The 13,394-nt window shown below is 32.7% G+C and overlaps 1 protein-coding gene across 1 annotated transcript; it reads left to right on the top strand.

The window, feature by feature from the left end:
- The first annotated feature begins 1,666 nt into the window (after positions 1 to 1,666).
- On the top strand, positions 1,667 to 13,083 carry LOC8279120 (D-2-hydroxyglutarate dehydrogenase, mitochondrial). Its single transcript, XM_015720780.3, has 15 exons — positions 1,667 to 1,815; positions 2,160 to 2,458; positions 2,915 to 3,016; positions 4,319 to 4,366; positions 5,676 to 5,746; positions 6,273 to 6,391; positions 6,929 to 7,024; positions 7,121 to 7,230; positions 8,139 to 8,219; positions 10,339 to 10,436; positions 10,986 to 11,094; positions 11,721 to 11,826; positions 12,226 to 12,311; positions 12,391 to 12,516; positions 12,633 to 13,083. Exons 1-15 carry the CDS (start codon positions 1,722 to 1,724, stop codon positions 12,726 to 12,728), a joined length of 1,641 nt encoding a protein of 546 aa, XP_015576266.1. The 5' UTR covers positions 1,667 to 1,721; the 3' UTR covers positions 12,729 to 13,083.
- Positions 13,084 to 13,394: the final 311 nt, after the last annotated feature.

The raw sequence follows: 13,394 nt of genomic DNA, 5'->3' as shown, positions 1-13,394 counted from the left end.
TTAATTAGCTTGGTGGTAGTTAATTAACAAAAGCATTACTCATATTTTCAAAGAAGTAAAAAATAATGAGTCACAGTGGCACACAAAATAAAAAATAAAATTCTCAAATAAACTGAAATATGAGAATCTCTATAAAAAGAGAAGAAGCCGACATCAACAAGACATGAACATGAATATCAACGACAATAATATTGCACAAAATAAATTTTTAATAAACACTTTAATTTTTTAGTCAATTATTACTCAGATATTTTCCTTTGTATTTACAATTCATCTCAAACATTGAATGTTTATATATTGTGTAACAAATTAAATATCAATCATTTAGCAATCATTTACTGCTTAATTGATTTTTGTGGTGCCTTTTGAGGATCTAAGCAAATCGTAGCAAAGGAGTTTAAGAATTCATAATTCATTTAATTATATAAGTCAAAGTGCAATTTAATTTCGATGGTTCGTGTACCTTACACACGTGGCACGCTCAATTTCAGATTTCCACCAAACAATTTGTGTTTATTTTCAATATATATAATTTTTATTTTTGTTGTATAGTTTTTTTTATTAAACAACAATTATGGTTCTAAAAAAATAATTTAATTATATTTTTAATATTATATTTAGTAATAGATTAATTTCTTGATTATATAATAATCTTTGTAAAAATAACATATGAATAGTATTTATAATAGTAATCTTTTTATAATTGATGGATTAATTAATAAATATTTTAAAATAATTTTTATATTTATTTAATATGTGATATTCAAATATAAATTTTACTAAAAAGTATTTGAAATGTTATTGAAGTTTTATAAATAAAATATGACAAACAATGAAATTTTAAAAATTATTTTTCATAAATGTTTTATGAATTATAGTATACAATTGAACTAATAAAAACTGTTCTGTAGAATAAATTACTAATTTTCATACAAAGTTTTAATTATTTGAATTATGTTTTTCTTGGATGAATATTTGAATAACGGCCAAATCACTTACCTGAAATTATAATAGCAATAGCAATAACCCCTTTGAACTTTCACTTGAAGCTCTTAAACATCTCAACTTCCATAAATAGACTACTTTTTAATACATATCTTTGCTTGTGTGGCATTGTGCATTAGATCAAACCACATTTAAGGGAGTAAGGAAAAGTACAAAACTTCTTCATATATAAACTATGTTACTCACTAGATTAATTTTATTTTTTCATAAGTAGTGTTAATCATAATTCTCTGACACGAGTAGCACGTAAGTTTAATGAGTCGATTTATTTATTTATTTTTTATTTAAAACTTGATAGATAGACTATATTAAATTTTTATCAAACTAATTATTGAATATATCACTTGTAGTTCAATTGATTTATGACTACATATTATAATAGTTAAAAGTAAATTAACTATTTTGAATAGATTATTTATATTTCTTTATTGCTTTTGAACTATTTCTTTTATGTTTTTTTTTTTTACGTAAGGAGAATTTATTGCTTGTATCTCTACAAAAATAAAATACTTTCATATCCAAAATGTGGAAACACTAGTTGTTGTTAAGTAAGGGTGTAATAGCACTAATTCGATTAGTTGGGGTGCTAAATAATATATGATTTCTCTTGGAGGGCTCAATTTTGAGGGGCAAAAATTATGGGCTTTGCCAACAATAATTGCACATGCACAGATGTGAATAAATGAACTTGCATAGCAAATTGGGACACGCTATGCATGTTGGTCAAGATTATGGAGAAGTGCAGAGTAATCCATCGCATTTTCCGGCAACGGTTCTTTCGCCGTCATTCCACTCTCCTCTCCACTTCAGGCAACCATCAATTACTCATAATTTCCGTTTTTTCTTTTCTTAATAATTTTGACTCGATTTCGTAGTTAATTTCACTGTCAGTCTGTCATCAATGTGTTTTGTTTGGAATGGATTATTTGGGAGAGCTCAATTCAATTGCGTTGAATTTCTCGTAATATCATGCTACTCGTGGAATGATTTCATTTCTTTAAAAGTTTCTTTTTAATTTATTTTTTCAGTCGAAAGAGTTGAACTCTTAAATGACTAAATAGAATTCAATCGAACTGATTTTTTGTTTTTAAAAGTTCAGACTGCCTGAACAATATTCAGAGATTGAAACTGATGTTTTTGTTTTCTGGAAACAGGCATTAACGGAGAACGTCAATATCAGAAGCAAGAATTGCAGACATGTGCTCTCTGGCCTTTTGTGGAAAGAAGCATTGGTTTTCAGTATAGAGGTTTTGGCACGGCAGCTACAAAATTTATTCAGAGAAATCCGTCATTTGCGACATTGAATTGTGATGATATAGCTTATTTTAAGGGGATATTGGGAGAGAAAAATGTAATTGAAGATGAAGATAGATTGGAGTCGGCGAATACCGATTGGATGCATAAGTACAAAGGTTCCAGCAAGCTTCTTCTCCTACCTACGACTACTCAGGAGGTTCACTTTTTCCATTTCCTATTATTTTCAGTTTTTACTATTGATGCAAGTCAAATATGAGTATGATTTTATTTTATTTTAATAATATGCTATGCTGCATCTTAGTATTCTTGAAAGCTAGAGTGACTACAACTGGATTATCAATTTATCATCAACTACGTAATTTGCTTCCTTTGATCATCATGATCTTTTTTTTTTTTTTAATTACATGGAAAACTGGGACCTATAGTTATTACATGGAAAATTGGGATCTATAATTATGTATTACGAAACTAGGGTATCTTCGAGTTTGACTCACAGTGCTCGTTCATCTTAAGTACTTTTTTCCCCCTTTTTCTATTGGAAGTGCTTATTAATTTTATCAAATATATGGAGGGGAATTTTTGTTTGTTATGTTAATTTTATCTAATACGTTTGCCACTCTAATATGGTGCAAAATTATACTTTTGTATTCAGGTTTCGCAGATTCTTAAATATTGCAATTCCAGGCGCTTGGCTGTTGTTCCCCAAGGTGGAAATACTGGTCTGGTTGGTGGAAGTGTTCCAGTTTTCGATGAGGTGATGTCATTATCATCATAACTTTTGTTTTACATTCTATGTCATTATTAATTACATCCCATGCTGATTGGTGCTGCAAATGAACAATGTAACTTAGGTGTTGCTAGATTTATTTTAGAAAAGTGCAAGGAAAACAAGGAAAACAAACTTGGTTAATCCTAATGAATTGCAGTTAAAACTTCTGGGTATCTGGGATGAGGAATGGGTGCTAGATGAAAGGAAAGGAAGGCTACAGAATCCTGAATATTTTCTGTGTTAAGAGAATGTATTTCTAGTCACTTATCTGGGCAAGTCTACTTTTGGCAGGTTAGAATGCAGAAGTGGATCATTTAGGTGTTAACAATCAATTGGTTGTACGTCTTTCTTGGTTGATTGATGCTTGCTTGTATGCATACATATTGTTTTGACAATGAGGAGTTGATTATTTCAATAAGCTCTAAAACTTTTGCAAATTACTCAAGGTTATCAAGGTTCAATCATGGTCATGGAATATTAACACAAGATTTTTAGTAAACCCAGTTTAAACTTAAATTCCGGTTCAGTTTTAGCTGCATAGTTCACTTTTCCTCTTTCTTAATAGCTTAACTGAATTTCATCATTAACTAGATAACAGTTTTTAGATACCTCATTTTCTTGGCAAATATAGTCTATACATATTTTTGTGGTACATCAGAAAAATGAAACAGTTCATATGTTCGAATTTAAACAGTTGATGTAGAGCTCTAGGTGCTTCTTTCCAAAAAAAGTTTAAATGTCCAGAACCAAATATGTTTTAGATCCTACACAGATAGTCTATACATATATTGTGTTTGTTTGTTTTTATTTATTTATTTATTTTTTGATTGTATTGAAGTTCTGCATTACTAAAGAAGAAATAATAATTATAAAGATGCCTTCTCTCCGAGATGGACTAGGATCATGAATGGGACTTGGGCCGTGCCTGTGGACAAACATGCCACTGCATGTCTGCATCCAAAGTAGTTGTATTACAGTAATATGGAATACTATGAACATGCATATGGATCTACATAGACAAAAGCATGCATGCATACATGCACACATATTGAAATGCATACTGGGTTCTGGAAAATGATGAGCCTGCTCAAGTTCAGTTGGCATGAGATGAGACAGTACACTGCCTATTTAATCTAAATATTGCATGTTTCCCCACCACTACCAAGACCCTTGAATATGATCACAAGCGTATGTTATATATGCATGTGAGATCATTTGAATTCATAATCAGCAATAGAAACATATTTTGATCTCATGATTGCGTAGCTAACTCATGATCTGTTACAGGTGATTATCAATTTGAGCTCAATGAATAACATTGTAGCTTTTGACGAGGTAGGATCTTCTCCCTTTATGTTTATTGGTTTTAGCTTTTCTGAGTCTCTATATAAATATGTAACTGATATTAGATGCAGAACTCACGTTTATTTTTCTGTTGTGTAATACTTGAGTTGTATTTGACCTCTATCTCACAATTTCTAATTCCTTTTCTAATAACGTGTTCCAATATTTTAATATTCACATTTCAGTTTTAACTATAGTAAAACATTGCTATGTGTAGCGGTAGGTATTTGCGTGTAAAGTGTTAGTGATGGTAGAAGGTTAAAGCTACGGCTAGATGCCTTCTCTAAGAGAGGGACACATTAGAGACGCATGGCAGGAAGAATGAGTGAGGTAGTGGGGAAAATAGGTGTCTTGATGAGTGTATTCATAATGATATTGATGAGGCATTGCTGAAGGTGAACAGCTATGGAATGACAGAAGGAAGCTCTTGAGTTGTGATCCTAGAGATTATAGAGGGATAAGGTGCGGTTTTAAGAGAGAAAATATGTAGGTGGGTGTTTCTAGGTTGACTCCATAATGATTGGGGTATTCCACATAGCTCAATCTGGAGGCATTTAGTGTTCTGTCTTGTTCTAAACAAAGGAATTGGTTATGTCTATTAGAAAAGGTGAAAAGAAAAGGAGTCTTTCGCCTCATCTTAAGCCCACCAAGTAAAATCTGCCTGTGTGTCCCTAGGAGTAAGCACTTGGTCAGTTCAGCTCATAATCTGGACTGACCCAAACCTGGCCTACCAACTAAACTGAAAATTTTATAACTATGAACTGATCCAAAGACTAAATCAAATAAACTGAACAACTAAATCGAATTTATAGAAGAATAACCGGAACATCCTGTATAAGAGGGAAACTGGAAAAACTGAACTAAATAAATTAAGTTACATAAAATCTACTTAAAATTTTTTATTTTTATAGTATATTAAAGTAATTTTATTAAAAATAAGAAAACTTGGTTAGTTCGGTTAATTTAGTTAAACTGAATTTTTTTAACTTAAGACCTAACTGAGTGAATTTTGGTTTTTAAGAAAATAAAAGGAATTAATAGAAAAAACAAAGTGAATTGAACTGAATTGGTTCGGTTCGGTGTTCTCAGAATTTTGCTCATCCCTAAGTGTTCCATAGATTGATCTTGAGCCATGTCACTAACCCATACTCAATTCTTAGCTATTTATAAAATTACATATGGTAGATGTTGTAAATTTGCATTTATTAGTGCTTTAAAGAAAACAAACATATTAATAAATTGCAACTTTGGATAATCTAAACTGTGCATCCTAAAGTGGTTAGCTTATGCTACTTTTCAGGTTAGTGGTATATTGGTTTGTGAAGCCGGATGCATATTGGAAAATCTGATAACTTTCCTGGATAACAAAGGGTAATTGTCCTAAAGCTTTGTTTTCTTCTCTTGACCTGCAACATGTTGAAGAGGACTAGAAAAACAAGATAGTACAACATGTTTGAAGTTCAGTTGATGATTTCCCTACAAAAACACAATTATAGTGCCTTGGAAGCCACTGATATTGTCCCTTCTCTCAGATGAGCAACACCTGTTAATAACTTTTATGTTGAGAATGTTGTTTATATTTGCGTAAACACGTAATTTTGGAACTGAATAATGTTTGACTTTCTTCAGACCCTTAGTGTATCTTAAGAAATTGCTTTTTCGTCAATAATGGTAGGCTTCCAAGTTTACCGCTATTAAACCATGCATGGGAATTACTACTCTTGCAAAATGTATGTTGATTGATGTTAGTGTTGTGGAAGTGAGTCCTTTTGTTGTGGTTTGGTTCTTAATTATATCTGATGTTCATATTGTCTAGACCTTTTAGTTGAAACCATATCAAATGGAACTTTGACATTTTTATTGATGTTTTATTCAAGTAAAATCTGCTTCCATTCAGATTTATTATGCCACTGGACTTAGGTGCAAAAGGAAGCTGCCAAATTGGTGGAAATGTTTCAACTAATGCTGGTGGTTTGCGCCTAGTCCGTTATGGTTCGCTACATGGAACTGTACTTGGTGAGAATTATTGATATCTATTGATGTTTATATAGCGAAACAAACTCTCTATCTCTCTCTGTTTTCTTCTTGGACATGTTGCATGTTCTTAGTTATATGGAAATGTATCTTGACATGCAGCATGATTATGCTATTAGTTTTTCTACCAACCAATTCAAATGTTTGAGTAACATTCTCAAGCGTGCAACAGATGCACATATGGATCAGTACATTGGATTATACTCCAAATTTGTCATTTTTTCTCTTATATACTTGTTGGCATAGCATGACTTATGCTTGTATATAGTTAATTCAGATTTTCTACCCTTTTCAATCTTAAAAGTTTGCATACTTTTATGTGATCTTATTTATTCTGTAATTAGGCCAAAAGGCATGATTGTGTTTGTGTTGAAGGTGTTATTACTAATTTACTGATGCTGATGTACTGATAGTTGCTCTGTTTCTATCTGGGAAACAATTGACATCAAGTGCAACTATTTCGCTATTGCATCTCATTATTCCGATTATTCTAAAATATGTTTTGTGCTTATTTTATAGGTATTGAGGCTGTTCTAGCAAACGGCAATGTGCTTGACATGCTTGGCACATTACGAAAAGATAATACGGGTTATGACTTGAAGCACTTGTTTATTGGCATGTGCTAAAAGCCTAAGTTTGTGTTTATATTCTAGTTATTAGTCATTTTTCATTGGATGTTGGAATTCATAGATATATGCTGCTTTGTTGTAGGAAGTGAAGGGTCCTTGGGAATCATAACTAAGTTGTCAATACTTACTCCCCCAAAGCTATCTTCAGTGAATATAGCTTTTCTTGCATGCAAAGATTATCTCAGTTGCCAGGTATGATTTCGGGCAGTATAACTAAAGTTCCTAAAAGATGTTTCTTTTCTCACTTTTTAACAGACATATACCAATTGAATAAAGCTTTAATCCCAATCTAGTTGGGATCAGTTGTAGGGATCCTTCTCCCCTAGTTCACTTATTTTAAACATTAAGACACGCTTCTAGTCTTACTTTTGACATCTAATGAAAATGGTTTTGGTGCTGTGGATTTGCCTAGTTGAAAAGTCTATGTTCTTTTCTGACTGTTGGACTTTTGAAATTTATTTTAGCAGTTTCTATTGTTTAAATAGAAATTGAAACTCTATACGTGACAATTATGTTTGGCTTTTTCCCAAATTGCAAATTTAATACCTTAATGAACCAAACAATTAAAGCTACTGACGTTATTCTTTTCACTACATGCTTAAGTATTTTATGTACCAATATCAATTTCCTTAGACATCAATTACATTAACAATTGATAGAAAAATGAAATAAAAGTCTAACTGCCAAAAAAAGGAAGGTTAGATTCTGAAGTACTCTGATTATAAAAGATGAAAAATAGTGCAGGTTTATCAACTGAGGCATAGATTTCACTTGTTGGTTATGAATTTGGATTTAGAGCAGGATGAAACATACATGGATTTAGGAGCTTGAGTTAAGAGTTTTAGAGGACCTATATAATTTGCTTAATTGCTTGGTGGAATAGGCAAAAAAACTTACATGCTTAATCTCTGGCACAACCAAGATCTAACTAGATTTTTTATTTTCATAAAAATTTCTATTAAAGAATTTATTTTGATGGATAGGAAGTTCTACCAGAAAACTTGCCTTTGTGGCTTCTTGTTGTTTTCTTCATTTATCTGCTTCTTCGCAGTCAAAAGAACATTCTTGTCACTTTCCATATTTTCTGTTCTTTTTATCAGAAACTTCTATTAGAAGCAAAGAGAAAACTCGGAGAGATTCTATCTGCATTTGAATTTTTGGATAGTGAGGCAATGGGTTTGGTAAGTTGGTTCTACTAGATTTATTTTATTAATTTATTTTCATTTGCTATTAGCAAGTATATCCTGCAGTGAATGCAGAAGTATTGAGAGGGCTACTGCTCTTCAGTAGTGTGATTCTATTGTTTACTAAGGATATGTATTAGTTCAGTTTTGCACATTTGGGTGCCATAATTTATAGCCTTCTGATGGAAGATGGTGAATACCATTACTAGACCCTTCGCATTTTGTTTTCTTTTACATCATTGAGCTACCCTTTTGAATTCATCAAACTTCATTTACGGTCAAAGATGTCATGATTATGAAGAAGATGTCACAATATATATGGAACATGGTTATTCTTTTAATATTTTCCTCCAGCAGCTCTGCCTCTACGGTTCAACAATATCTAAAGGCTACAAAGAGATAATAAAATGTTTCTGTATTATATGTGCTAACAAGTGTCAGCAACTTTCAAATTTTAGTAGTACAGTAACCAGGCATTCCATAGTGTTTTGTATGATTCTGTAAAATCTAAAATATCAGAAGGAGATAATAAGAACATGTTTCCATTTTATGTGCTAATAAGTCTCAACACTTTTGATGTTGCCACAGATTGCCAAATGATGTAATGGTTTACAGAAGACTCTTAACTATTTTCTTGCATTTTATATGTTGGTATATATGCAGATTTTATTCATTGTGTTCAGCTATCTTTGTACTTTCCTCTTTTTCTATCACATCAAAAGACTTCAAGAGTCATTTTTCTTTGCTTTTGTGGTTTACTCCAAATTCTTTGACAGTTTGTAACAATCTCTACAACTTGCTGTTCTCTCTCTCACTCTCTCTCTCTCTGTGTGTTTGTGTGTATCTCTCTCTCTAATTTAATCTTCTTTCTCCACAAGTTCTGAATTGCCACTGCTGGAGAGCAATTTCATATTCTATTGGGTTTCTTTTTTTAGTTGGATGCAACTTTTTAAACTTTAATCTTTCCATTTCTTTCTGGCGATATCATTGGTTGTTTTTTATTATTGTCTTGAGATATTGCTGCCATAATGTTAGAGTTGCTCAGTAAATTTAATAGGCCTGAAAATGACAACCAAATGGAATTTCTATCTTAACAAAAGAAGAAGCTTGAAAATGTTGAGAAGAAAAGTAGTTTCTGTTTGAAAATCAATTTTGAAGATTCAACAACTGACTTGCCCACGTGGGTTGCTGGAAGGGATTTAACAAAAGTAAGTTGGCAGTGATTAATAGCAGGAAGGAGAGTGAGATGGGGTTAGGGAAGCTAAAGGCATTCCTTATCCTCCACAGCATGAAGTAATTGGCATGCCATTTTCAAGAGCTTGAGGCATCTCATGGATGACTCGGCCCTAGTGATTATGGACCTTTCATTAATCAGTTAAAGGAACTAAATTGATGGTGGTTGAGCGCATGAAGTATTGGGAGAGCATGTGAGTTGACACGGTGGAGAGGAGAGTGGGCTTGGAATCATATTGATTAGGGAAGTGATGGTAGCCTGGTCAATTACTTGGCTTTACAATGCATTTAGGCACGATTGTTATTTAAATAATTCTGGCAACCATGCTTCCATATTGTATTGTATCGATATGAGTTCAACTAGGACACTAGGTGCTATGAGTCAGTTAGGTATGGTGTCGACTTTGTGAATAATGGCATCATGATTAAATCTATGTACTTTTGTGATTATTTTAAAGAAAGTATATGTTTTTTCCTTAATTATATGTAAAGACATGCGATGCAGTCTTTCAGTTTTTTCAGTTTTGGGAGAAAGCACAAAAAAGATTTTTTTTTGCTTAAAGGTGGGTTTTAAGACACCAATGTTTTCAAGACTCTGTTTGAACTTTTGACGAGACGACCTTAATAGTGATTAATGTCGAATAATGAAGCACTGGAAGTTTGAAACGCAATTTTGAATGAACAGACAATGATTTTAATGTAATCTGCCAAGGCACTCATTATCATGGGTGGGTCATGATGTACCTATTAAAAATTTGGTACTTTTCTTTCTTCTCTCTTTTCCTAATGGGCTAACTGATAAAAAAAAATGTTAATCTTTATAACTCCAACATATTAAGAGATCTTCTTTCTTGAGTCCTGCTTATTGTACTTTATCTAGCAGGTTCTAAACCATTTAGAAGGTGTCCGGAATCCATTTCCTCCCATGCACAACTTCTATGTTCTGATTGAGACAACAGGCAGCGATGAATCTTATGACAAGTAAATTTCTCGACTTTTTGTCATTCTATGACTCCTTGGAATATGAGTTCTTTTTGTTCTTGCAGAATTCTGTTATTATGATAAGAAAATTAGTTATTTGGTATGAGATTGAGTCCCTTACGTGTCCCCTTTGCATGGTCCAAAATGGATTTTGAATCTCTTCTTTCAAAAAATTGATTTGTGTATGTGATAAGAGTGTAGTTATACTAGCCTCTTCCAGTTAACTTTGGCAGTAACTAAGAATGTGTCTGACTTGACAATGCAGAACTGTAAGATTTCTCTATCCCTGGTTGATCTCCTGTGCCCAACAATTCCTGGAGCAACAGATTAGAAAAAATTATAATTTTCCATTAACAAAGTTGTTAGCCTCCATAATTTTTCAGTTGCTGACTTTGTCTGACATTATTGTTGACCTTTCACCAAGCATTATACCAAATTGGATCCTTTGTTTTACTCTTTAACCTGGTCAACATATAATTTTTCTTTTGTTGATTGCCTTCTATTAACTTTTATAGTATCGTATATAAAATTATAAGTGATTGTTTACAGAGAGAAGCTTGAGGCATTTCTACTTCATTCGATGGAATCTGGTTTAATTTCTGATGGAGTTCTTGCACAAGACATAAACCAAGCATCCTCTTTTTGGCGTATACGTGAGGTTCCTATTTCTTGTTTAATTGGATTTCCTTTTATGTAGTGTTTTTAAATATTTTTCTTGAAATTGAGTTTCTACCTTCACTTCTGATCCATGAACGAGTGCTTTATTTATTTTTTGTGCCTTTCATTTTATGCAACTGAACCCACCTATGCTTCTTTTGGATCTTTCTATTTAAAAGGTTATAAAATGTGAAATAGATTATGGAAGAAAAAAAGAAAAGGCCTTTTGTTTTCTGTGTGGGTAAATAGTAGTTTAAGGCCCAAAAATCTTACCCCATGATCTTCAATTAGCTTCTCATTTCTCAAAATTCTATGCTGTATTTCACTTGAGCCATTATTTAGATTAGTGTTACTTATAGCTTACTATGAATTTTTAATCTTCTAATTCTAATATTCTTGTTTACCATTGATGAGCTTGTCAATCAATTTATTTGTGGTGCCTTGACGTGGGAAAACAGTGTCCAATACTTAAAAAGAAGGATTAGGATGACTAGTGTATTGACCATCAAAATTGTGCCATAAGTTTACATGTGCATATATAGGAATACGTATTGTTGTATTCTGTTCTTTATCACTCAACTGATACTGCAAATTTTAATATTAATTAATCACTTATTTTGGCCACAGGGTATACCAGAGGCATTGATGAGGGCTGGGCCTGTGTATAAATATGACCTGTCATTACCTGTTGAACATATGTACAATCTTGTAGAGGAAACGCGAGAGAGATTAGGTAGGCAATCTATCATAAAGTCTTCCTACCAACGAAATTCTGAACCATCCTGCTTTACAGTAGAGATGCATCGGTAAATAATTGTTTGTGCTTTCTGCATATGTTATCTGACAATTCAATGAAATTATCAAGCCCTAGTCTAGAAGTACATTGAACAACAGGCCTTGTGGAAAGAGGGGATTCTTTTTGGTAGCTAATGTTGCAAATGAATATTGCTACTTTTAATGTTTATGCCATTTGTGCATATTGAAAAAAAGAAAAGAAAAGAAAAGAAATTTATTCTGGAAAATGATGAGAGAATTATTAGTATCACAAGCATGCGTCCATTTATATAACCTTGCTTTCTATTCAGCCTATGTACGCCACTTCTTACATTTTTATTTCATATTCTCTCATCAGCTCAGAAGGCAAAAGTGGTGGGATATGGGCATTTGGGAGATGGCAATTTGCATCTCAACATTTCTGCTCCACAATATGATGATTTGGTAATTTTTATCATCCTTGAAGGAGTTATTTGCATATTTGACGGTATCTTTCAGTCTTAAAGTTTCAGTGTGATTGCAGATTTTAGCACAAATCGAACCATATGTCTATGAGTGGACATCTAAACACCGTGGAAGTATAAGCGCGGAGCATGGATTAGGACTTATGAAGGCCAATGAAATCTTTTACAGCAAATCACATGAAACGGTGTGTATCCTTTGAGTTGCGAAACATCAACAGTGCATATAACCTGGTGCCTTTTCTTTTTTGTAGGATGTGTGATTATTTTGTAAAATAATGTCTAAATTATTCCACTTGGATAGGTGCAAGTGATGGCTTCCATCAAGAAGTTGCTGGACCCTAAAGGAATACTTAACCCATATAAAGTTCTTCCACAGTCGCTCAGTTCTTACGAATGAGGTAACGAGCTTGATTGCTGAATCCTTTCTCGCCTTCTGAATTTCATATTTTTCCTTCCTGGGGAATAATCTCGAGGTAATTCAGGGTTCATAATATGTATGGAATAAGTTGACCTATTATCAACACGTGCATCATAGAAAGAGAATGATCTGCTGTCAATAATAGGTGACTGTTACATGGTGGGGTAACTGAAGTCTGTATGATGAATATTGTTCTTATTATCTATTGTAAATATATAATAATACCCACTAATAACGAAGGGAATGATACGCAATAATATGTATAGGTATCATATTATATCCTGTTGACACTGCTATGACTGATTGATATAAAGTCTAATTAAAGCTTTCATAATGGTGACATCATAGAGTAATTGTCTGCTAATATATTCAAGTAAATATTCATCTGTCTGATGCATTTAAAAGTCACAATTGCAATGATCTTAGACACAATTACCAACAATAGAAGTAGTTCCTTTTCTTTCTTTTTACTTCCTTTTGCCCTGCCTCAGTCACCAAGTTGTATGTTTAGATTGCCTTTATCCATACAAACGGGGTACTAAATTCTGTTCTACTCTGAATGGTCTCAGTAATAAAAGTTCCATTCCAGGACAAACTTATCTGAAAGGGACTTGCATATTGGATTATTGCACAGTTTCTATTTCT

The sequence above is a fragment of the Ricinus communis genome, chromosome 5 (genome assembly GCF_019578655.1).
Source record: "Ricinus communis isolate WT05 ecotype wild-type chromosome 5, ASM1957865v1, whole genome shotgun sequence".
Lineage (NCBI taxonomy): Eukaryota > Viridiplantae > Streptophyta > Magnoliopsida > Malpighiales > Euphorbiaceae > Ricinus > Ricinus communis.
Note: the sequence above shows the minus strand (reverse complement) of the source record. Positions and strands in the feature narration are given on the sequence as shown.